Genomic DNA, 27339 nt, shown 5'->3' on the forward strand with positions numbered 1-27339 from the left:
AGCAGGGGAGGCCAAGCTTTTACAGGAGCTCGTTAGCTAGCTCTAGTCTCTAATTTATCTCTGTTCATCCCAAAGGCAGGAGGATATACGTGTGCTGTAATATAAAAGACAAATAGGCTCAAAGCCCAGGGGAAAAGCTGTAAAGATCTGTTTGATCAGTGGTCAATTAGGAATCCCAAAGCCAGTTAATCCATCTATTTATACATATTAATTGAATGGAGCTGGGTGTTGTATCACAAATTTAATTCTTATATTAAATCTGATAAGTTAACAGAGTGGAGTGAAGGTCGGTAGAATTTATGACAGGAATACAAAACAGAGGTTATGCTTTATAGTAAGGTCCTTGTAATAAACAACAGGTAGTCGAGGTGATTTATTCGTTGTTTTTCCAAATAGGGTTGCAAATAATGCATTTTTTGATTTTGCGTTGGGGTGTATATAAACAACAGCAACAAAATATTGATGATAATATGGTCGGAATCTTCACAATAAAAGTCCTCTTCCCGCTCCAGTCCTACACTCTGTCGGATGCAACAGCTTGATCTGAGATGTTGTGTTTGAAACAGGTCTCTGTAAAGATGTAGTAGAAACAGTTCTCTGTAAAGATGTAGTGGAAACAGGTCTCAGAAAAGATGTGGTGGAGACTGGTCTCTGAAAAGACGTGGTGGAGACTGGTCTCTGTAAAGATGTGGTGGAGGCAGGTCTCTGTAAAGATGTGGTGGAGGCAGGTCTCTGTAAAGATGTGGTGGAGGCAGGTCTCTGTAAAGATGTGGTGGAGACTGGTCTCTGTAAAGATGTGGTGGAGGCAGGTCTCTGTAAAGACGTTGGTGCAACAGTCTCCTGAGTCCCATTTCATTATCATTAGCCAGGAGCAGCCATAATTTCAAGATGGATTAGCATGGCTCTCCTAACTGTCTTCCTCTCCTCCTTGGGGTCGTTCGGCTGGTCAGGTTAGATTCCTTGGGCTGCGATCCTTCTAAAACTATGTCCTTCATCCAAAACCCATGCTTTCTTGTCCAATCCTGATGAATAATTTTCTGTCATAGATAATTCTTGTTTTATCAATCAAGCAAGGAAAACCACTGTTGCCATGGCCCTCATAAAACCTTAAATTAAAGGATATATTAACCTTAATAAGGCATCGTTCTCACTTTGGATCCAGTATCGGCAAAAAGCATAGTTAATTGTAAATAAGTGCATAGTGAACTGCTAGTGAATGTATAATATAGTATGTATGAATCTTAATAGAGCAACCAAAAATAGCTTTTCTTATTTAGTTTCTTATTTACATTCTGCTTATTTCATGGACCTTCATGTAACGGCCACACGTGAAAACACTGTAGAAATTCTGGATGTACTCTGCCAGCATGTTTTCTTCACCTTCCTCTTTGTGTTTGACTTTAATGTTTTTGTCCTGACTGAAAAAGTCCAAACAATGCAGCTTTTCTGCTGATTTGTGTGGTCTGCATGCACAGGCTTTGATAAATGCCCTGCATTTTTCTTTTCCTCCAGTCAGGGATGGAGCATTAGGACAATGCGAGACTCCTAAAGATCCCCGTTATCCGGACTGTCCCAGCAAGATGGATGTAAGTCTTCATATCTCACTTAAGTCCAAACAATTTCACCCGCAGAGCAAATATCCCGATGTCCTCTCTGGGCGACTCACCTTGGTGTGACATCAATTTTGTATAATAAGATAAGAGGATGTATGAATTGTCTGAGCGACAAATTCTACTGGGCGACAGCAGAGTACAATATTATACATACATTGTACGAATTAAAGCATATAACAGAAGTGGCAGAAAATTGTAGTGTGTACAATATAAAGATAAACAATACAGCGTGTACAAAATGTGCTTCTATTTAGGGATGTGAAATTCTTAGTCAATTCTTGAGCATATATTCAATCTTACAAATTAATGCAACAACTTTGAATGTAACCTTCTTTAACATAAGAAATATTCTTTTTTGAAAAATAACTGCTTTAAAAGCCTTTTTACCCTGTTATACTACATACTTAAAGCCACATTATGCAGAAATTGGCATCATCTTATTTGCAGAAAATTGGCTGATATCGACATCCAACCAATCTATCAGTGCATCCATGCATCTTTTTATCAACATGTCTGGAAATCGTGAATAAATGAATGAGAAGCTCATGATTAAAAAATATCCATCATATGTTCAGTATATAGCTGTAGCCGAGAGGTGTGCATCAACGCTCTGCCACACGTGTACACTGTACTGTAGCATGTACAGAAACGCATACATATGCAAGGTGCACTGTTCACTATTCATAGTACCGCAAACATGTTTATGCATGAAGTAGGCCCCCATACATATGGACCAATCATACACATGTAATATGTTCTCATTAAAACTATTTCTAGTCTGTGTGGGCTGCACAGGTCTCCTGCTTTAGTATAATCAGGTTTTTTTGAACAGAAGGTAATTTCAGTTCTGTCAGCAGAAAACAGAAGACGCTCTACCCTGAGGGGATGTGCCTATAGCTCGCCAAAGAAAGAGTGGGACATCTGCGACAGAGTTTTGGGAAGTCCTGGGAAGTCAGGCTATTAACAAAAACAGCTATTTCACTACTTAATTATCCTCTCTGGCTCCTGCACTTTGAGGTCCACTACCGCAAAGAACAATGCATGTCTGAAAATAAGTTGACCTGTGAGTGGGAACCCATTAAAACTCAATTATCTGTATTACTTGACCACAGAGAATCATAGGTTCATGGTTGGCTCAACCCAGATTTAAACATCTTTTTCCATCTGTAGCCAAATGTAGTGTTGTGCCCTGAAGGAGTATACTTTTGTATAAATGTAAACATTTTATACACATTTTTGAGAGACAACCATTTGGGCCTTTGCCTTTCCAGTGGATGCGGGCTCGTTGGACCTCAGACCCTTGCTATGCCTTTTATGGCGTGGACGGCTCCGATTGCTCCTTCCTCGTCTACCTGAGCGAGGTGGAGTGGTTCTGCCCCCCTCTGGCCTGGAGGAACCAGACTGCCACACCCACCTTAAAGCCTCCGCCCAAGAGACAGGTAACACAGCATTTTCATATCATTCTTTGTTAATTCCACAATAACACAGTTGGCTGAGGAGCAGAGCGCAGGGCAACAGATTGATGTAAAGGTGAAACAATTTCCCTCGACTGCAAGACACTTCGGTGCAACCTCCTCGACAGCACAAGCAGTCTGTTTCTCACACCTGCTCGGTGCGAGGGAAAGTCTGAAATTCTCTCGCTAGAAGAGCCAGCTGCTGACTCAACTGAGGAGGCACATAGTCGTCGACACTCATCACATGCCAATGGAGGTGTCAAAGCATTTAGCAGCAACAAGGAATCTTAAAGACAGAAAAAGCACAAAGAGCAGAATGCTGAATATCAAGGCGCTGTAAAAAAAAGCTGCTACTGTAGATTTAGTAGCCTGACACTGATGAGTTGCTTATATTCCAAGTTCAAGCAGAGCATTTATTACTTCATTTTTTTTTATCAACAGCTCTTGGGAGAGTCTGAATACCTAACGGTCTCTCACAGGGAGCTGGCTGTCATCCCCGGTTTTCAATGCTGTTTGGCTTCCTGCATCATTTCATTTTTAATTTCAGCACCGTGCGCGTGATGCGTTGTGCCTACATTCGCTCCTCAAGGTCTATCCCACCGTTCGCCTCCTCCCTCTTTTTCCTCTCTCTCTCCTGAGTAAAGCACAGCCTGCACGGCGGGGCCCTGATGTGAATTCACTCCGCAGCGCTACCGCCTGCTCTAATTGCCAGCCTGTATTCACTGAGACTAAACCCACGGCTTCCCTCGGGTACTCTGCATTTTGCTGTGCGGTACACAAGTTACTCTTGAGAGCTATAACTCACCTGCATTGTGAGAGTGCAGTACAGCTCTGCATATTGATTTTGCCTTTTAACAGAATTTCTTTTATATAGCGTCTGTGAGTTTGAGAGACAGATTGTGTGCATCGGTTTTATTTTTCATAAGTCCTCCGTGCTCCCCTATGCGGTTGCTCTATTGATTAATCCTCGCACCCCGGTATCTCGCTGTGATGCAGTGATTATGGTGGGCAGAGGAGGAGATGTAAAATGAGAGCAGACTATTTATGAGGATGATCCAGGAATCCCTCAGGCAGCCTGTTTAATACTATCAGATAACAGGATATAACAGGCTCTCTGTGCCCTATACAGTCCTAACTATGCCCAATGAAAATGTAGAAAACAGCCCACCCACTTTTTCAAACGATTAGTCCCACACTAACACACTTTCACCATGCTGAAACTGTCGGTCTATTCACCCGCCCTCTTTTCAGAGCCATGTTCAAATCCATTCCGCTTTCTTCTTGGAAAATTCCCAAATCAATTAAATTCCAGACCGCGTTTTCACTGCTACATTGCACCCAGGCAGACTGACATACGCACAGATAGACACGAGCGCTCCGCTCACGTCAACTAGTCATTGATGCCCAAATGCCAGGCAGCTTAGTTCAGGTGGGTTAAACACTGTCACCGCAAAAGGCCTTGATCAAAGAGAGTATACGTGGTAGGAAGGAGGGAAACATGACAGGAGAGAGGAAAGTACGATGGCAAATGTGCGAGAAAGAAAGGGACGAAAAAGAGGAAAAGAAGGAACAAAGTAACTAAACAAAAAAAGGATGGAGGATATCGAGGCAGGGAGGAGCTCAAGCTGTAAACTTTGAGTTTTCTTATAACCGTCTCTAAGTCTTTCAGTTGTTTGTACAGTGCCTCCATTGCAATAGTTGAAACAACTGGGCACCTGATAACTGTGTCAGGTTATAGAGAACAGCAAAAGCACCAATCCCCTTAAGTCATTGTTGGTGAGTAATTGTCACATTAAGTCATATTATTTTGGTATTTCATGAGATTTTCTGGTTATATTTGGTGGATATTAAAGGTGCACTATGTAGCGCTAAGTTTTTTTTTTATGCCTAAACAAACTTAATAAACTCTTTGTTTAGATAAAAGCGTCAATCCACCTTTTTAAAATGAAACACAATACAGGAAATTGAATCTACTCTGTTAAAAATGTTCTCCCCCAGAGCCTCTCACCCACATTTGAAATGCTTCCTACGCCCATTGTATCTGTTCTATCATAGTTTTTTAATCATCCCATCCCTTCTGCTTCAGGTGCTGTTGTTTAGTATTTTCTGGTGCAGAACTTCCACATAAAGAAATAACAACACAGGCTCATGACGAGGCCACAGCAGACGTTCTCTACACTTATGATTTTTTTATTGCTTCTGTCATGCAGGCTGTTTTCCAGTCCGACATCGGGACTCTGCTGGAGCAGGTGGGCACCGGGAAGGAATCGCTGAGCTTCATGAAGAGGCGCATACGCAGGATGGCGGCTCAGTGGGCCTCCGCCGCTCGGCGGCTGGATGACAAGCTCCGCACCCACTGGAGAGAGCAGAAAAGGGTGAATACGAGGCACACACTGGAGGATGAAAGTGTAGGAGAGGGAACAAGAGAACGAGCCTGTGTTGTGGTTTCATCTTTTCAAAGTGTTGTTGCTGCAACAGACTGCAGAAGAGGCGCCTGTAAAAAAAAAAAAAAAAGATTCTCAACAGATTTCTTGTTTTTTGTAAGTCTGGAAACATATTCCTCATCTCCTAATTTGACGTAAATCCATCTGTTTAGGAATTAAAGAAAGAAAAAAGGGAGGTTTTGGATCAAAGAGTTGTGAGGAAGCCAGACAATCGTTTAATGCCCACATGTGAGGCTGCAAAGTTACCAGAACAGCTGTGACATTTTGTTCGACTAACACTTTGTTCTTTTATCTCCAGTTCCTCAGATTGTTGAGTGAAAGACATAAGATGATAATGATGCAGAGGAACTCCTAGCAGGCATTGATTGGCTTTGTTGCACTTTCCCCACTGACATTTACAGGGACATTTCCACAACGTGTCAAAGAGCGCTGCCTGCTGCAGCAGAGGAATGATGAAATGTCGATGACATTAGGTTCCTTCTGGCATACATGTTAAAACCTTTACACCAGTGATGTGTCCTCATGGTGAAGCGTTTGGGTCGCCTATTAGCAAATATACAGTAACGAGAACCAAGATATATGTGACATAGATAATTTTGTATCGTGCAGACCGTCACGCTCTCAGTACAGTGACGTGTCGGCGTTCCAAAATGCTACACTTTCATCCTTTGATCGTCAAGTTATTTTTGCCTTTTTGTATCTGTTTGAAGTCTTGATGACAAAAGTGATTTGTTTGGTGTTGAAGTGCTCTCCTATTGCTGCCTGTGGGGGTGCCAGCAGTCTTCTTTTCCCTCGCTCTGCTCAGATTTGTGGTGAAAATAACCAAGCGGTGGTTGACACGATATGAAATACAGCCGCTCGGTCAGTTCACATTGTTTCAGACTTGCAAACATTCAAAACATCCTCTTCCATAACACGTGACATCATCACTCTCATGCCCTCAAGAGAGACTCCACACCAGAGTAGCCAGAATCCACATTGTACGTATATGTATCCTTGTCACCGCCTGACATGTGGGATCATTTACGCTGACACAATAATATCCTATAAGTGACTCACAGTACTGCTCTTTATACCCGCACTATAGGTGAGCAGAAAATAGGGTTTCAGTCATTTCCTTCGCATTTCTTGAACACGGTTTATGTACAATAGTAATAGACAGTAATCATACTTATTATACTGTATATACCGGGGCTGCCTGCCGCCTGGCCACCTCAAGGTTCAATTTGGCCCACCAGATGTTTTGAGTGGAAAATGATCATGTTTGTGCTGTTTTAATTTTTTTTAAAATACCATTTGAATATGAATGATCCCTAATTATTAGTTATTTCTTCATATTAAAGTCAGTCAATTGGGACCATTTTTCAGCTCTTTTAAGATGAAATCGCTAAAAGTGTTAGCGCGCATCATGTCTAAAATGACCCACCAACCCAAGACATACTTATTAATAAACTTGGAATCAGACTCAACAACAGCAACAGCTTTAAATCTCAGCAGCCTACCAAGAAGACTCTATACTCAACGACTGTTCACAAACAGCTTTGCAGGGAGAAAATGTACAGTAGCCGAATAATTAGCATATGAGTAAAATTATTCATTATAAAAACAAGAACTCAACCTTACCTCAGGCATTTAGAGTTTATTTTGCCTGAAGCCTCATTCATTCTCTGACCCTTCCTCAACACATTTGCATGCATATCTGTATGGAGCATCATACTGATAAAGCACAGCACCATTACATGTGGGTTTACATTTCACAGTGAAGTGGCTGAGCGATGTTTTTGTAGATCTCAGCTTGGGCAAATCGTTTTATGCCCGAAAATGTGGACAGCTCTCCACAAATCTCTCTGATGCTGGAAAGAGGCTTGATACCCCAAGAGCTTAAATGAAACATGAGGAATGAAAGAAAATTCATTTGTAGTGTTTTGCTTTCTGTAAACGAGCTGACAGTATCCTGCCGTGTGTGTGTGTGTGTGTGTGTGTGTGTGTGTGTGTGTGTGTGTGTGTGTGTGTGTGTGTGTGTGTGTGTGTGTGTGTGTGTGTGTGTGTGTGTGTGTGTGTTCAGTTTTTTCCTTCATCGGCCAGTTTTCAGCTGGATAAATCAAAGCCTGTTCTGTAAATAACATTACAGACCAAATGTCTGTTTCTTCCCCACTGGGGAGTGGGCTTTGTTTATTGTAATGGTGTGTTTGACAGTAATGGTTACTGTCATTAACCAGAGCCTGCAGGCTTGGCTGCTGTCACTGAAACACTGAGTGCTGTTGAGAAAACAGACACGGACGGACTTGTAGAGAAGGGAGATGTTTCATGGAATGTCTCTGTCTCTTTTTTTCTGCTTCCTGTTCTGTATTTTCTTCTGGCATTTGAGTTACTCTTTACTTGGTATCCAAGTGATGTTTGAGTCATGATTAGTGATGTGACGTTCATACTCCATTAGGCTGTACTTTACCTGGAAGCACAGTGACTGGAACATGACGACTTGATGAGTCCAACTAAGTTATTATTATCTGCTCTGTAAATCACACGCAAATCAGAAACAGAAGCATTTATTTTGTACAGTATGTTTAATGCATGTTTTATTTTGAGTTACTACTAGAGCAGGTTTACATGCTTGACTGCTCAAAAAACACATCAGTTTTCTCATACTGTCCAATGCTGCAGCACTGTATCCCCCCTCTGTGTGAAACACTCTGTTTGAGCTCCTGTCTCTTTAAGGTCCCCCCTCCTGAACACCCAGTCACATCTGATTGGTCAGCTCACACACGCCTGACCCAGCAGCGCTTACAAAAACAGAGCAGCTGTGCTCAATCAGTTCTTACGTGCCAAACTAGCCGTAAATTATGAAAATGTACGACTCTGTGACAGTGTGATGTCACAAAGTCACGTAATTAAAGGCGGCACTACTGACGAGGCGTTTAAGGAGCAGTGTTTTCTGTGGGAGAGAGGAGCTTCCGTTTGACCTTTTTCACTTACAAGATCTTTTACATGCACATGAACATATAAAAACGCTGAATGAAAGGAAAAAACAAAAAAGCACAATAGGTCTCCTTTAATGATGGTGCTACTATCTTAACATCACGCTCTGTTTCAATGAAGCAAATCGAGTTATTTCATTTTAAACCATATTATGTCACCATTCTGTCACAGGCTGACTGTCACACTGAATAACAGCCTGCTAACGATCCTCTGGAAATAAAACACATTAGCATTCCTGCTAAATGCCTCTCCATAGCTACGTCGCGTCCTGCACCAAACAAACATTCACAGGGGAAAAGTGTGATACTTATGGCAGTTTCCAGGCTAGATAGCTAATTAACTGCAACTGTCACTTTGGTCTATTAAGATGCCGGTGTCATCCTCACTCATTAGTGCCAGTGTAGAAAATATACTGTATGCCCGTGGCTTGTATAAGCTACAGCCTAAGTTTGTTTACTTTGCGTTGTGTCGACTCGAAGATGTTTCCCTGTTGATTCTTGTTCTTGAACTAGTCCTCTTCTGAGATGCTTGACTTAACTCTAACCATGAGATGTGCAATATGTAAGAATTGTAGTTGAATAAATTCAAAAATTAACTCAAATTATCAACAGAGGAAAGATATAACACTATTGATGTCATGTTAAATACGTGTATGTACTGTGTTGCAGAGATGTCTATTGAAATTAGCATGTTAACCTGCTAGCGCCAGCTTGTCCTGGTCCAAAGCTCTTGTGCTAGCAGTGTAAACTCCAACACTCCTCTGGTGCACTCAAACTCCCACTCCGAACGGCTAGATGCACAGCTAACTGAGCTAACTAGGCAGTGATATTAGCAGGAAGAAGTTACTCCTGGTACTGTGTGCCCCATTTGTATCGAGTATATATTCAATAGGTGGCCAATTCTTACATATTGCACCTTTTATGTCTGACCTCAGCATAACCCAACCACTCATCTCTATTATGCCTAACCATAACCTGACCTGAACCCTAATCCCAACCATTAAGGCGCTGTGGGAAATATCATTTTAACAGGATGGAAACACTCTTCAAAGGGCAAACAGACTTCATAGCAAGACTTGTTTTCAGCCTGCCTGCTGCTGTCAATCCAAATCAGACCTCACCTCTAGCTGGCTGAGAGCAAAAAGAGCATTTCTAAAATTCCCCAAAGACAATTTTTTCTTCTTTCCAGTAATAAAAACCCACTTCTGATAAAATAATAAAAAAAGACAAAATACAAACATTATGTTTTCCACAAAAAGGGATGACTCAATTTTATTTCATTTGGAGTCATTGTACCACCAGTACAAAATGTGAACCCTGTGTTTGTACACTTTTTCTCCAAAGTAACTGTTCATTGATTATCATAATATTACATGTCTTTATTTTTTCAGTCAAGTTTTGATGTCTAAATGCAAAACTTTGTCCTCCCCCTCCTCAATTGGCTTCTTCCCAACCACAGCAGTGAACTTTAAATCTGACTTGCGGTGCTCATATATGTTCAAAACGCTGCAGGCTGAGCAGCTTTGTGGCTCACACACAGGGGAAATCCATTGTGTCAGCAGTGCAGGTGATGAAACTTTGAATTGGATTGGTATGTGGTATTGAGCCTTTTCTAGTTAAAAGATCTAAGTGTGAAAAGCAGCCGTCTGAAAAGCAATATAGCATCAGACGGATACAGACCGAACCTGCCAGTAACATATGAGGAAAGTCTAGATGCCATTATAACTCGGACCCTTACATAAGCTGATTATCATCTTTTTAAACTAGACTAGTTTTGATATTGGATTGAAACATGACTGTCCATCTGTACGCTTGTATTTTGAGGGATAGTTCAAGGGAAATTTCGATGATTTCAAGGGCAGTGAGACAAATGATGTCAGAGGGGTTCATGTTGATTCAACGTCACTGTCAAGCCTCTAAACAAACGCGTGAATAAATATGTGGTCTCCGAGATTAACCAAATTGTCTTTGAAAGCTTTTTTCAAATCCAAAGTAATTGAGAAAATGCCATCTGTTGAAAAATCTAATTTCATTACATATTTAACAGCGTGGAAATTCCATCCGTCCCCATCAGCAATTAAACCGCTCGTGTATAGTTCTGCATATCAATTAGCCCCCCAGCAGGTCAATGTTCATTTCAACTCCGCACACAGTTGATTGTATTTTTCAGGAGTTGCGTCGGCGGGAATATGCTGTCACTCCGCTTCCTCGCTTTCATTAAGACACTCAATTGCATTACAATTTGACATCAATGATCCGTGCCAAACACCTGAATTTATTTACAGTATGTGTAATATATATATATATATATATATATATATATATATATATATATATATATATATATATATATATATATATATATATATATATATAAGCGTTTGGTGGAAAATTCTCACAGAATCTCAATTATTCACTACCCAGGGCTGGAGATTGTCTTAATGTAATGTAAAATTGCTATAATGGCTTGTTTTTTTAATTATAGTGCAGAAATGGTTTAACAGAAATGCATACATTGCATTCCAGTCAAGTACATTTTATTCATATAGCCCTAAATCACAAATCACAGTATCTCAGGGGGCTTCAGTATGTGACAGTCTCTGTACTCAGACTCTTGATTTGAGTAAGGAAAACCCCACGTATACAGAATAGACCAAAAACATCATCAGTATATAGGTTGCAATGATAAAATATGTGAGGAATTTGGATCCAGGAGGACGACTGAGCAGCTTGTGGTGTCGCCAAGTGGCACCTGAGCCATACTGTTGTGTTTTAGCAAAAAACAACCCAAATCCAACACCCTGGGCACACAGATGGTAGTGACAAAAGGAAAGCCTTGATAACAAACTGACTCCAAAAAACAAAAGGCACTGGCACAGGCAATAAAAGGAAGAGAACAAAAAGACTAGACCAAGTACGAACCAGGATGACACGAGGAACACAAGCGGCAACGCAGGTGAGACACAACGATCGACAAACATGATGTGAAAATGCATCCAAACTGAGAGAGAGTGAGGGAAAAACACCGAATTAAACCCATAATATGTAGGAATTCTACATTAAAATGTCTGAAAATGACTAGGTCTTTAAAATATATTTTGTAGATTTGTGTACTTACACTTACATTGTGTATCTTTGTGTTTAAATTCAAGTCAACTCTCATTATTTGGCACTGACTCCAGTTCTATCTCTTCTTTTCCCCTCTCCTCTCTGTAACATCTCCATGAAATAAAGTACATTTCCCATCCAGCTCCAGTCAGCAGTCAACATTACAGTAGCGTGACATAAACACAGACAATGCGGGTCTGCCGCAGTCATGTTGATAGATGGGAGTGAAGATAAATCTAGATTTTAATCCAAAAATTTAAAAAGTAATCTCTTGGCTCTCCTCCCGTCGGTAAATGGTTTCCGGATCAGAGCGGAATCCAAAACACTCTGCGAATGTCTTGTTTTGACAGAGAGTCTTCTAGTGGCGAGATTATATATTGTGGGTTTAACTACACTAGGGAAGGTACACTAATAAGGCAGGTGAAACTAATAGGGCAATCAAAATGTAGGGAAAAAACACAAAGACAGGAAGTGTAAAATAGACATGCCACGCAAGGATGAAACCTACAAAATAAAACAGGAAACAACTAAAATGAAACCCAAAGCCAGGACACGTACGGCCTCCTCTTGACCATGTTGACCTGGAAGAGGACAGACCACACAAAGAAAAATCCAAATATAAACAAATTTTGATGACGAAATGAAAAAAATACCATTCTGTCATAAACCCCACTCTTCTTTTGCTTTTCCCTTCAGATTCTAGTTCACGTTGGATTTCTGACTGAGGAATCCGGGGACGTCTTCAGTCCCAAGGTGCTGAAGGGGGGTCCGCTGGGCGAGATGGTGCAATGGGCCGACATCCTCACAGCCCTCCATGTGCTGGGGCACAACCTCAAGATCTCGGTTTCTCTCAAAGAGCTGCACGGGTAAGATTAGATTTCACTTATTCCTCTCTGATCCTCTTATTTTGAAGCTGTGGCCAGAGCCGCTGCAGCGGTTGTACAGTGCTCGGCTTTGCTCGACGATGTTTAGATACATCTATTGTGCAAACTATTATTCTTTGTAGCCTGTTTTGTTGAATGAACATGCTTTCTTTAAGTGCCTTTCGAGTGATGAGGAGCCCAATCACAGCGCTGTTACCCCACACGCTGTTTTTTCGATCACCTTTGGCCACACTAAGATAAGCTATCTCTCCTTCCTGCAGAGTGCCGCCTCAGCCTGAAGGCTTGACAGTGTCTATATGCTTCCTGCCGCAGCTCACTGACTCAAGAGTGATAACGGGCTCGTCGCTCGTCATCACAAGCATAAATACATATGGACAGGTGGACTGTTTCTTCCAAAAATAAAGGATTATTGATTGTCACACCTTTCCAGTCCTGCCTCGCACATTGTCTCCAGCTTCACGCTGGCTGGTCAGGAAAATGACCGCGCGCAGGACGAGACCCGCTGTCGATTCCAGCGGGCGGTATGGAGCTGCGACAGGCGGACTGACGCTAATGCTCGCTTGTTATTGAGCACCATATGTATCCAGTGCTGTAGGGAGGAGGTCAGAGCATTGATGGGTTCGAGCTGCCCTTTGATCTGAAATTTCAGGCCGCGAAGAAAAGCAGCTTTGATATGCACAGACTAGGGTAGATCAGTGGAGGTGGTGAGGAGGCCCCAGTGGGAATGCTTCTGCTGCCCGTGCTATTATTTACCCGGCTAATTGGTGTCATGGTGTATTGAATCACTGCGCGCTGTCTCCGCTGGGAACGCCATCAGAGATGTTTAGAAAATTGCACAAGTTCTGACAGAGACTCACAAAGGGCCAAGGTTAGGATAATACAGTCCAACAGCTGACTGTAGCCTGTGTGTGTGTGTTTTTAAGCTACAGCAGTAACTAACTGAGGTTTTATTGGTAAATGATGTACTTTCTATGAGTGTGCATCAGGGCTGATATTGGTCTCTATTCATGAGGAAATAAAATGTTCAGCCTTGGAGATACTATAATGGAGAATGGCACCGTATCCCCCCTCTATATGAACACAGCTCGGTGTACATATCCTACTTTCTTTTATGGGATTTGTAAATTGTCCGGTTAGTGGCAGATGCCGAACATCCATAAATCCTCCTCTCTGTAACTGTTAATGAATAGAAACAGGCAACATTTCTCTCCATCCCTTACTCTTCCTCTCCCACACACTATTAAATTGACAGATCGTTATGTGGGTTGTGCTCCCACGGATTGCCTCAGGCTCGCATCTATTTACATTTCCTGCTCTTCGCTTTTCCCACCCGGGCTTTGCAAGGGAGCTTAATATCAGTGGATGGGCCCCGCTGTGGTTCTCATGTGGACAGGATCGGTGATATGTTTAGCCTCTTCCTCCGATAGACAAATTAGCCACACTGGGAGCTCAGCTGCAGTGGGAGTCGAGCTGTTGGTCTGCATCACATAATTGCCTCTAATTGGCAACATTCATGCTCTCTGGTGGCGTCAATGAGTAGTCACTTTGGCTGGTGTCCTTCCCTTTAGACAAATCGGCTCTTCTCACACGTCTCTCCCGCAGCCAATGTCTTTTCTCTGCAGCGAGATCTTTAGCTTATTTTTTCCAACAGATGCTCTACGGAGTTCTCTGAAGAAAGACGTGCTGGTCTTTTCTCTGTCCACACACTGGTAAATGTTCTCAAGGGAGGCACTGATCACACCCTGAGGAGAGAATCATGTATATGTATAAATGATTTTTCTCAATACATAGCAGTCTGGAAGCACAAGAGATGCTTTCATCGTGGCAGCATCAGCTTTGCCTTTTGCTCTAGTATTATGCTGTTTTGTTGGAAAGTTTACATTTTCACATGGGAATCACATGCGTTCATACATGATTGTTTTTTTTTTCACATGTGGACAAGTAAACATGACACATTCTTAGCATTACTAGCAAGCCTAGTCTGTGTGCACATGTTAGCATTCAGCCTCAAAGCACCACTGTGCCTATATGTTGGTGTTGAACTTTAATTTTTAACTCATGCTTTGGTGACGAAATCCACATTGGAGCAAGCTGTTGTGGATAAGCTGATTAAGTACAGGACGCTTCGGAAACTAGGGTTTCTATTCAGTTTGGAACATATCGTTATACTGTTTACTTATTATTTTAACTCCATGTTCACTTGTTAATTTCCATTTCTTTTCAGTTTTCTGTCCCTTCTTGCTTTGGTTTAGGCAAGGAAATACTTAAATAAACTAAATAAAATAACTTCAACATGTCGGTATCAGATCATGCCAGCTATATACACATCCTCACAGAGTCGCGAGCGCGACTACTGACTCTTGTTATTCTACGATCATAGGCGGTGAAATTCAAAACACTCCTCTTCGATTAGCTTACGTGGGTTAGGGCATACGTTGTCATTGCAGGTCTGACTGAACAGTTGGAACTTATGACTATATAATCATTAGTAATATTATCAATCATCAACTAGGGACAAGAGTTGAAAATTCAATAAACTCTGTGCAACACATCAGTTTTATACTCTGTATGAGAACCATGTAAAACTGCATCGAAATAAAGATGATAATAATAATAATTGACAGTTTTAAAATCTTCTTGCCAAGATAGCTACATTTGACTCGATGGTAATCACTCTTTACCTCGAAATGAACTCACATTTTAAAATGCCATTGTCAATAATTCAATTTAAATACATCACTAACCATCAACCACTTCTCCTGTTGTAGTGTTGGAAAGAAAAGCGTCAGATCCATGTAAAGAGAGCTCGTGATGGAAGAATCAAGAGAGGAAGTACAGTCATCTTTCCTGGGTTTACTGTAATTGAGGTTGAGTGTTGTGACATCATTTCTGTCAGTAACACCGACACTTGTCGCGCACCGCGGGGAGGGAGTGCCCCCATGGCAATGCGCCGAACGTCAGAGACAGCTGTCACTTCCGCTCGGGGATCTCCCCTCATCTCCTCCCCGAGTGACACAGGTAATTGGCCGTCGACGGAGCATAGCGCCTCAACACCTGAGGAGCAGTGGAAGGTGGGGGGAGCGAGAAAACAGGGGAGGGTGCAGCTGCAGCCTGTCAGGTTTAGAGGTTCTGTCAGCAGAGTGGAGAAGGAGTGTACACACTCACTGCCACCCAGTAGTGTTGTGATTCAGAGGTAAACCCAAGGAACCAGTGTTTTAGTGCTCAAACCAGTCTCACATGGGATGGATGCACTCAAACACACTCACACCATTCACTGATTTTAACGCACTATTGTATCTCCACGTTTTCTGTCCTCCGTTCTGACGGGCTGCTGTGGATTTTGCACATGACCGTGTAAACGCAGCTACAGTCAACAACCTGGTGATTTCATCATGTTTCTCCAGGCAAACATGCAGACTCGCCTGGACTGTGTGATCAGTAACCCTCAGAAATGACTTAACAAAATGTCAAACGGGAGATCAATCGCGTCTCTAGCCCGGCAACCTAGCCTGAACGCTGGCTCTAATGACAGGCACGTGTAGGGCAGTCTGAAGCGTGAAATAAGATGAAATCAAAGCTCCGACAAAGAGCCTTATTATGCTGCCAGTCTCAGGTTGTGCTGACGCTCTTTCACCCCGCGGCCTTCTGATTGATGTGCCTTTTTGTTTTCTATGCGTTGAGATGAAAAGCAAAACAGCGGCGTCGTTAAAAATAACCTGAGTGTGCCGTCAGTGAGATAACGCAAGTTAAATTGTCTTCAGTACAACGGCGCTGGAGTTTTGGCTAATAGAGGTTAGCGGTGCAGTCGACTTTCGTGTGATATTCCTTGATTACTGTAGAGCATTTAATTGCTTGAAAATACAACTGTTGGCAGTGTTTTTTTGTTGTGTTACTGTTCAGGCTCAGTGTTTTGCTCTTTTTAGAGGTTTCAAACCAATTTTCCGAGAGATTTTATGGCCCTACACACCCAAGATTGTTTCTGCAGCATAAGTACACCGCTTGCTACAGTTTAAGAAGATGAGGTCCGCTTCCTGTGATGTTGACAGCTCAGAAAGTGCTTCCCGAGTAAATAAAACGCAAATGAGCTGCTGATTTTGCACATCAGTGAGTAAAAAGAAACCACCACACAACAAAATTTTGAATTCATCCCTGATCTTCTATGTTTTTTTTTCCCTAATTAATGCAGATTCATTTCCAGTTTTTCTTTTTTTTTTTTAACAAAAGCTGAGGATAATGAGCCCTGTTTACTCTTTATGCATTGAACAGCTGTAAACAACACAAAGTCAGAGAGTGTTGCTCTTGGGACAGCAGCTGTATCTGATCATAACCGCATCAACATCTGAGTTTTTGGTCCTGGTGTGGTCGATTAGCATGCCAGCCGCACAGATACTGTCCTCTCTGCCTGTGTCATGCGCCACACACTGCGAGCCCTCCCCGCAGCCGCCCTGCAGCCCTCGGTGCACTCCCGTCACCCAGTCCCAGCCCCTGGAAATCTCTCTCAGCCAATTCCCCTCACTGCTGGACATGCGTGCCTCTTTTTAAAGGAGTAATGCAGTGTGACTATGGAGTCTCTTACCCTTGTTTCTTTCTCTGTCTCTCTCCCTTCCCTGAAACTGGTGAGCTGCAGTGGTGCCAGTGACCAGCTGTGAACCAGATAAATGATGCCCGATGGTGGTTTTCAAGCCTTGCACCGTTTGTCCTTCTCTTTCTCTCACAACTTACTTCGCTTCTCTGAAGCCTGAGCAGGTCATTAAAGTCACTTTCATACTGTGTCCTAAAGGACGATGCTGACAAAATTTAATCTCTTCATTGAATAAAATGAGTCAGTTATTGTCTGTTATCGGCAGATAAAGCTTCTGTCTCCGCGCCAACTCATCCAAAACCTTTTAAAAACACATTTAGAAACATAAAGTTGTACACAGTGACATATATTATTCATCATGATGAACGCGTTCTGAAACAACTCCGTAACTGCCTTTTTAAATATTTGAAGAGCAGCTCTGTGTCTGGTAGACGTCTCTGAGCGTGCTCAAGAATGCCTGTTTGGCGTTATCGCTGCTGAGAGGGATAAGCTATACGGTATATCTATGTTCATCACGATATATGGTTCTTTAATGTGTTTTTGATGGTGTTGGAAGGCAGTGGAGTTGTGAATGGTGAAGGCGGATACTTGTTAGTGGAGAAGATTCATTGTTGGTTTTGGTGTTTTCATTGGATTTAATGATAACGATAGAAAAAGATAAAATAATGGGAGCGTTATCCTTTAATCTTGTAGATAAAGACAGAAAGGGAGTTGTTTGTGCCCGCTTGTGTACGCACACTGTAGATGTCTGTGTGCCTGTGTGGTACAGTACAGTATATGTGTCTGTGTGTGCTCCCATTTCCACACTACTGGCTCCATAATGCACTTTAATCCCTTTACTCTTCCCCTTAAAGTTTGCCTAGATTTGCATATATCCAATTAAACCCCCTGAACAGCGGCGGCTTCAGTGGATCTGAGAGGAGCCGAGTCACGCACAGTTCTGCTCTCAGTCACTGTAATACATCTGCTCTCACATTAATGCACGTCGGCATTTACCTCTGAGGGTCTGTACAGGCCGTAAATTAAATTCAAACTCAGGGTGAAACCTCGCACACAAACACACCTATACTAGTGGAAGCACATGTATGTCAATTACACTACATGCACACACTGCTAGCAGGCAAACCCACACACTTAATTGAAAGAATATACATACGCAGCAGTGGCATATGTATACCAAATACCTGGACGTGGTCATACCTAGCGTTAGCATCCGTCCTGATTGATTCAATCACACTTGGACAGCTTTCCTGAGCCACACTGAAGGACCGCCTACTCAACTGATGTCCTCTGTGAAACAGGGAGAAGACGCCACAACATGTCGAATGGATTACACACTGTCTGATTTCCCTGTGGTTCACTGTAGTGCAAATGACATGTTTGGACCTAACCTGCCAATATCAGCAGCATGGTAGTGAACACAATGTTTCAGCTTATCTAACCACTGAACTAGTAAACGCCATATCCCTGAATCTCTTAACAAATCACGCAATTTCAAAGATTTGTTGAGTGAGAAGAAACTTAAAAAACTTTGTAAAACACCTACAGTATGGTGAATTCTTAATAGTTGGTGCCTTCTTGTAATTCCATTAAATGCAATTCAGTAAGTCTTTTGTTTCTTGTAAAAAGTGTCAGTTTGTCGCAGCAACGCTGTACCTGCCTGTCAGCTACATCACAGCGCTGACACTCCTCGTCTCTTACCTGCCAGCATTTAGCGTCTGTTTGAACACACTGTTCCCCCAGGCTCTCTTCAAAAAATGCGCGATTTTGTGAGTTGTTGCTTTAGGAGGAGCTTGACAAACTTTGTGAAACACAGTCTAGGAAAAATTCATAATTATTTGAGCCGTCTTGAAAATTTGGCAAATGTTATACACAAAGTATTTTCTTCTCTGATTAAAAATGTGTTTGTTTGTCCCTGCGATTGGTGGCTACATCTGTTGGTCCCCCAGTTAAAAACAACATATTTGGTCTTAGCAAACCAAAAGTGAGAAATCAAAAGTGGTCACTTGAGACTCGTTCTGATTCCAGGTGTGAACTGATGTGCTAACAGCTGTCCACTTGTAATTGGATCACCCAAAAAAACGTGTTAATGCTAGGTATAAACAGCTGGAATTGACATTCTCATCAGCTGTACATTGTGTTTAGTGCTGATTTAGCAATTCAAGATTCCCTTTATTGCCATTCAAACTCAAGACAGGTACACAGTAGAACGACAATATGTTGCATCTGGCTCAAGACACCAAAAACACAAGCGCCGCCTGTGTGTACATACACCCATGCGCATACACCCACATTGACTCATGTACATGTGCATACACAGCCCTGCATTCCCCCATGTACACGACAACACCCCTGCAAACATACACACACATGCATGCGGACAGTTGTGTGCAATGTGTATATTAATTGTTAGCATGCTGACACTAAAATGATGAACATAAGTGCCAAATGGTTATGCTTGTAGCTTTGTCATCGTGATAAATTCATATTTTGTGAGAAAATGTCAAATACTGTAAATGTAAAACATGGAATATCCATAAAAATGTATTTTTTCTGACCATGTAATTGAATAAATGTTGTCTGTTCATATTTTTGCACACCATCTTGTCTGCCTTTTATATTTCACCACTCCCCTGTAATCTATATAGATTATATATAAATATAAGTTTATATGCTGTCTGCTGGACTGTATTGTATCCACCTGGCTACACACTGAACACAATGTAGAGAACAGGAATACAGCTTCAGTGAAGAGCACTTTTGTTTGTGTAGGCTCTGAATTGCCCTGGTGTGTACCTTTTCAGTGACCACAGCATAAATCCGACACGCTCCTGCTCATTATCCCCTCTACTGTATGGGGAACTGGCAGCCATGCCTGTTTCCACAAGGCTGCACAGCTGACTAAATGTGTTCACTGTCCAAAGGAGGATCGATAGGCTCTTGTTTTGCAGGTGTTTGTGTGTGTGGATTCTGGCATGTGTTTCTGAACCAGGTAGTGAGAGGGAGAGAGAGTGGGAGTTTAAGGTCATGGGTGTGTGACTACCGCTGCAGAAACTTTCATGAAGTGGTTGCAGTTAACAACACCGAAAGCTTTGATGCATTCCAGCAAACCAACAGTCTTTTCTTCATGACTCATGAGAGATGCTTTCTTTGCTGTTGGTCATTCTTTGAGATATGTGGCAGACATTTTTATATTTGAGCAGAAGCCTCGATGGAATCCAGTGATTTTTTTCTGTTGTGAACAATGTGGTTGCAGTATCTGTTTTATAGACTTCTTCATGTATCAGTTACAAATTGTATGAAAAAGCCCTAATATAGTAGACGTAGCTGGAAATTTAGCATCAAACTCAGGCTTAAAGGAGCAATATGTTAGAATTGTCCACCTCTTAACTCATACTCCAAACAAATAGGGGGCAGCATATCACCAGAGTAACACTGCTAACTACTGCTAACTAAGAAATGTCATGAACAACTGCATGTAGTGTCCTCACATGTATAGTATGTGTGTTTTTGTGTGTGTTTAGTGGTCTGATGAAATATATTATAAAAATATTCTAGAGTTAGAGTTATCCTGTTTTTCTAGCTGCTTCAAAATGTCCCATGGCCCATTACCTTGACATACATAAACTGCATTTTACCAATCTGAGCATTAACTTCTTCTGCTGCACTGTAATTTCTTTTACAAAGGCGTTGTTCTCAAGAGCTGCTGAAGTTTGACAAAGCAATTCTTTTTGTCTGGATGAAAACAGACACACTTGATTGCCTTTTTCTCAAACAAAGTGCTACCTTGATCCCCACTGAAAGCGGAGCACTCTGAAGCTGAGCTGTACTTTGTCATAGCAGACAGCAAATTTATATCTCCTGTCTTTCCTGTTTTTGGGAACATAACACTCTTTTGTAGCTGCTTTTGTCTGGTTTTATTTATGCCTCCTTTTGTTCCGGCTGCAGAATCTTGATATCTAAACTGATCAAGCCAGTCTGCTTCACTGCACAGAGCGGCAAAGTAACAAGGGCACGTTATCTCAACACAACAGTGACCTGCAGTCACAGATATTTTAATTAGATGATCAATATGCACGAATGCTGCTGTCATTCACACCTTGTGCAGAAAGCAATATAAAAAAAGGTGCTCAAACTAGATTAATACAGGCAGCAACCTTCATACTCACAGCCTAGTTAGTCTAGAGTGCATTATATTTATGCTAGCATTTTGAATTTTGCCCGTTGTTATATTCGTTGTTGAAAGCTTATCTTCGCAGGTGTAATGTTAACCCTGTTCACCGTGTTAGTTTAGCATGTTAGCATGCTAGCATTTGCATTAGCACTAAACATTTAATGTCCAGCCGCAGACTAAACATTTGACCTCACTGTGGGGCTAGATGAAAGGTCTGAGGATGAAGGTTATTACAACTAATCCTCTGAGAACCATGAGTGTTTGTACCAAATTTAAAGGCACCAAAGTCAATGTGATTCAGCTTCTGGGGACCATGAATGTCCATAAAAACAACAAAAAAGAAAGACCGGCATTGACATACAATACATAGAGCTATGGCTCAAAAGTCTGGTAGGAGAGCTAACAATGCAAGCCGACACTTATGTAGTAAGTGATTGGATGGCATCGTGAAGCAAAATAACCAGTCCCTCCGTCTCTGTTAATGATGTGTACTTAATGAACGGCTGCATTTCTCAAATAATGTGTGTTTTGAGATCAAGTTGTGCAGATAAACTGCGTGACCCCGGAAGCGAGACATCGCTGCCTTGTAGCGCTGATTTCTTGTATTGCTCGCTTGAATGGCTCCGCCGTAATCTCGCCGAGCGCACCGACATGCTTCACAACGCAACTGGCCCCTTTCATTCTTCCTGTCTCCAACTCTCCGTCTGACTGTCTCTCTCTAAGACGTACCCAATTGTATCTTCAGTGAAATGGGAGAAATTGCACTGGAGAGCTTTGAAATGAGCAGTCCCATCTGGGGTGCCTTGGTGGATTGAAAGTCTTTGAGTTAATTTGTAGTATTTTATTGCACGTTTATGGGGAATGGTCTGTCATGATCACTACGCTGTCATCACAATAATGACCATAATATTCCTCTCGTGTCTTATAAGAGCTGCACTGGAAGATTCCTCTGCAAGAATTCATCTGTGCAGGGACGGCAGTACTGGAGCAGCAATTTTGACAATTTCTTTAGTTTAATGAACTAACTGAACGGGAGGAAGTAATGCTGTGACTATCCGTTGACAGCAGCCCGACAACCAGTGTTAAGGCTCGTTCCCACATCGCAGTGAGTTGATAAAAGCACATCTGACCCGTCTGCAGGTTTTTGGGGGTCCCACCAGGAAGAGGAAGCTGCCCTCTGACGGGACCTCTGCCCTTCGACCTCATCTACACCGACTACCACGGCTTGCAGCAGATGAAGCAGCACATGGGGCTCTCGCTGAGGAAGCACAAGTCAGTCTCTCTTTCTCTTTGTGACTTTTCTGTTTCTTTACCAAGCTCTACGTGCACTGTTTGTTTGTTGCATCCGTTTCTGTCCCCATTAATTGCCTTTCTGATGAAATACTTCGCCGTTATTGGCTTATTGGCTGGCTGGTGTTACAGGTCGGTAACTTCACTGCGCATCAGCAGAATTCTCCCTTTGGAGGGATTCAATTTGGCCTCTTTGCACAACGATCAATCAACCAGGTGCAGGCTTCAGGGTCAATGTTTGCTCTGCTCTTATTTTGTTTTTATCACAAATGCAAACTCTGATTAGGTTATCTGCTTAGAGTGAACGCCTGTACACAAGTGCATACTCAAATTCTGTGATCAGATACAGCTCCTGCATTTGTAAACGCTTAAAGTAGACATGTTATGATACCCAGTTTGTTCTGATTGGTCAGCTCACAGCTGTGATAAACGTATTCTCAAGTGCCAAGTGATGTGTGACATGGTGATGTAGTGTGATGTCAAAAGTCCTGAAATTAAAGGCAGGGCTACTGACGAGGCCTTTCAGGAGCAGTGTTTTCTGTGGGAGAGAGGAGCTTCTGCTGGTGCAGACTTTAACCTTTTAACTTTCAAGACATTTTACATGCACCAGAACTTTTATTAAACACTGAGGGAAAGGAAAAAACAAAAAAGCATAATAGAGCTCCTATGAAGTTTGTAGCTCTGATGTCCCTGGAAAGTTAGTTGGTAAAGTTTTTGTTCTTTGGTTCCAGCTGGGCAGCACCGGAGCTGTCACAGTGTAAAAGCAAATCCCCAAAACAATGCTTTTACTGCAACTCTGGGAAGGAAAATATGATTATGAAAAAAGGAAAACTTTAAAAGGAAACAAAATCTTCAAGTAATAATTATTACTGTGTAGCTGTAGTGCAGTTTATCTCATTCCACATTTTGCTCTGAATGCATAAGAGGAGAGGGGTTTAACATTTATTATGTAACTCGTCAGCAGAAGCACACATTCTCTCAAACGAGGCAGGAAAAGAGTGAAAACCTCCGCCGATTCCCATCAGCCCAAGGTCAGCTGATCGACCTGCGCTCCTCAGCTGTCACGAAGTGTCAGACCGATACTTTAATTTCCTGTCCGGCCCTGACACTGATCTAGAGATGCTTGGCATTGATAAATGTGCTCAGAGTGGATTACATCAATTGATTTTTAGCTTCCCAGTGTGAATATTCACTGCTGGTATAACTTCCCTCAAGCTGTTTATTGTAAACTTAACTCATAAAGTCCGTTCCACCCTCGTTTTCTTGTTTGAGCTTGATGTGGAAGGACAGTTACACAACATACTTTCAGATATTTTATGATCTGCAGTCAAATGAGTGTAATCTATTCCTTCATTTTACCAGAAACAATTTTCCAGTCTTTCCAAAGAGAGTTTGGAGTCGAGTATTTCTGAGAACAGTATCGGCCCATGTTTTGTGTCAGGTTGTGTCATGATCTGTTCCAGCAGAGGCCCCTGTGGTGTCTGTGGAACAAGGCTGTGATTTAAGCCTCAGACGTCTCACCTTGAGGTTAGTGTAAGCTCTGCTCAGTGAGGGGAGACCGGCGGGGGGACATGGATATCCATCACCGCTGACAGCTTTACACACCAAGACAACCAGACAGTTAGAGAGCTGAGAGGAGCTCTCATGAGTCGAAGAAAAAAGGAAAACGTGCTGCTTGTTGTTGTTGTTATGCTGATAGATTCTTATTATGCATATAGGAGCTGAAATAAACCAAGGTAATGAAATTGTTTTTCGCTCTCTCGTCTCTCTCATTCAGGGAGACTGTCCTGTTTGAAAGCTAGAGACATCTTTGTTCTAATTTTAGCTCAGCCCATTTCTTATTTCGTCCCAGGTGCCACATCCGAGTGATTGACACCTTCGGCACCGAGCCCGCTTACAACCACGAGGAGTACGCCACGCTGCACGGCTACAGAACCAACTGGGGCTACTGGAACCTCCACGGCCAGCAGTACATGACCATGTTCCGTACGTGGGATTTCATTTCTCTCTTGTCAGAACGTGGCTGGATGTGATGTGTACACGTCTCTGAGTGAAGGCAGACTGTTCGAGTTTCTACGGTCCTGCGAGGCTTTGGACGCACAACCAGAGCAGAGAACTGAACAGCTGTGCCCAGGCAGATGCCTAAAGCCACCGACTGTTACCAAATGCACAAACACACAAGCAAACACACACATTCACAGCTCATGTAGCCTCCAATTAATTCGGCGTCAGTGGGCAGCCCCGCTGGTTCCTAAATACTGAGTGTTATCACCCGGCTGACACTGTGAAAAATGTCAGCTTTCATCTCAGCTTTACCTGGAAATGCCGTTTCTTTTTCTCCTTCACATTCGCCGTCTTGGAGCCAGCTGTAGATTTGCTGCAATCTAAAACTCCCAGTGCGTTAAAACTTTAGCAAAGACGACAGAAGGAAAGTGTTGATTGGAATTTCTAACTTCTATTCAATACTTTGACACTGAGGGCATAAATATTCTATATTCATTAAAAGATAAATATAACAAGTCTTGTATATTGTGTGTTAAGAACAGCAGCATCTAAGTCGGCTTCAGGAGGAGGTGGGGCTGCCATAAAGGGCCCTGATGTCATACTTGAGTACAAGTAAAGATATCGTAGTAAATATTACTTTGGTAAAAGTGAAAGTCAGCCGTATGAATGGTACTTGAGTAAATGCCTTAAAGTATCTGATATTAGCTGAACGTAGGCATCAAAAGTACAAATAAAGTAAATTATACATATATTTACCTGTATGTATATGCTTTATGTTAGGGGTCGACTGATTATCGACCTGGAAGATTATTAGTCCGATATTTAGCATTTTTAGAGTAGAGTATGTTAAGTAAGTGCACTTAGTTACATTCCATCACTGGGGCTACAGTATGTGAGCAGTACAGCGGTGCATGTTCAAAAGATACCTGGCGAAGGACTTTACATGTTTTTACAAAATTGCATTAACCCCAAGTGCTAAATTTTAGTTCGACCATTGAAAATGTTTAGTCGCACACTGTGCAGCCAAAATAGTCGCACCCTGGAGCCCTGGATGATGTCAGCTGTTGTTGATGAAAATCTAACTGACGTGACTCTTAGAAACGTTCACGGACGAGGTTTATTCATGTTGTGTTTAGCCTTGTTCGCTGACCTGCCCTTCCTCAATCTCTCTCGGATTTCTCATGACTTGAACGTTGTTAGAAAAATGTCCTGTAAGTACACAATTCAAAGGTTTAGTCATTTTTTGGACATTTAAATGCGTAAAGGTCGCATATTGTAGCTTAAACTGATGAAGTTTGCAGTGAAAATGTGTTTTCAGCACACCTTTACAAATGCACAGAATAATAATTCTCAATCATTGTGAAGTTCATCTCGACATAATTCCCACAGAGCTCCTTTTGTTCTGTATTGTCTACATGTGCAGCCGGCTGGATCTCCACAGCAACTCATTACGTTTAATCACTTTTTTCCCTTTTTTTTTGAGACATGAAATTGGACCTGTAACATTGTATTGACAATTACTTTGTTTGTCCTTGGCAGCCCACACTCCTGATAACTCCTTTATGGGTTTTGTGGCGGAGGAGCTGAATGAGACAGAGAGACTGAACATTCAGCGCAACAAGGTTAACAATATGGCTGTTGTGTACGGGAAAGAAGCCAGCATGTGGAAGGTCAGTATCCCACAGTAAACACACTGATGATTATCACCATAGCTACATATATGCCAGTTAATTAGGTGCAGTCAGCAGCCTGTAATAAATCCTGCCTTTGTCTGCACCTCATTTGCTTTAATAAGGGTAGACTGTGTGTTAAACTGGTAGCTCAGAGTGTGTTAGTACTGTAGAGATTATATATTAACAATTTAGTGATCTGTAGTTCTTTTTTTGTAATTAAGTTCTGTTAATTGAACACTGAATGTGTCTTTGCAATGAAGATTTAAAGATGAAAAAAGCATGAGAAGGGCTCACAGAGTCAAAGAGACACAAAGAAGTCAACATGATGCTGTTATATATTACACCATCTTGTGTTGAAGGCGTACAGAGTATCGATCTGTTACATACAAAGCAATAGCGCTTGCTATGTAGTATTGAAAACATATGAGTCATATGAGAGGCTTCCTTTCACAATACTCTTCTCACTCTTTTGACGCTGTGCTCCTACCAGCTTCCATTGTGAGATGAGTTGTTGAAGGTTCTTGAGACTACAGAGTGATTCCCACTCCTCTTGCCCCGGAGCAGCACTACATGGTTTAAAATGCCTTACAAGGCTGAATTACACTTCGCTCTTGTTTGAATTTTGTTGAGCAGTGTAGTCCCATTGCAGTGAAGGTTGTTATTGTGAGGGGGAAAAAAAATGTATCACACACACACACACATACATACACGTGAACAGGGCCAACAGGGCACTACATTTCTCCACTATCTAAGAGGGGACCACTGTTTCTGGTCATTTTGAAGAAACAAAAATCAAATAGAAAAGCTTCTTTTGAGGTCTTTTACCATAATATTACTTCAAATGTGTTCTTTTAATTTTTTTAAAGAAATTGTCGAGAGGGGACTTGGATCCTTCAGCGACGTATACCTTCCAAAGGGGGGGCATTGGAGCTGTCTGTACCCATAATTAACTTTGATGTCATCAATATTTAAACATTTCTCTATAATACCAATATTACGAAATCATAGCCACTTTAATGGAGAATACACACACATACAAACACAATACACATATTTTTAGATTCGGACAGGCTAACACCTCAAGGACCCCGTAATCCGAAGTCCATCACCCATAAAAGTCTGTAAATCTCTCAACAAA

The 27339-nt window shown here is 41.9% G+C and overlaps 1 protein-coding gene across 1 annotated transcript in view; it reads left to right on the top strand.

Annotated features, from left to right (window-relative positions):
• LOC141018954 (alpha-1,6-mannosylglycoprotein 6-beta-N-acetylglucosaminyltransferase B-like) overlaps window positions 1-27339 on the top strand; it is a 68625-nt gene that overhangs the window by 25010 nt on the left and 16276 nt on the right. The window contains exons 6-12 of the mRNA XM_073493708.1: window positions 1513-1586; window positions 2885-3052; window positions 5278-5442; window positions 12291-12460; window positions 22375-22506; window positions 24377-24510; window positions 26068-26198. Coding sequence (XP_073349809.1) covers window positions 1513-1586; window positions 2885-3052; window positions 5278-5442; window positions 12291-12460; window positions 22375-22506; window positions 24377-24510; window positions 26068-26198 — 974 coding nt within the window. The remainder of the gene's footprint in view (window positions 1-1512; window positions 1587-2884; window positions 3053-5277; window positions 5443-12290; window positions 12461-22374; window positions 22507-24376; window positions 24511-26067; window positions 26199-27339) is intronic.

The sequence above is a fragment of the Pagrus major genome, chromosome 23 (assembly GCF_040436345.1).
Source record: "Pagrus major chromosome 23, Pma_NU_1.0".
In the NCBI taxonomy this organism is placed as follows: Eukaryota; Metazoa; Chordata; class Actinopteri; order Spariformes; family Sparidae; genus Pagrus; species Pagrus major.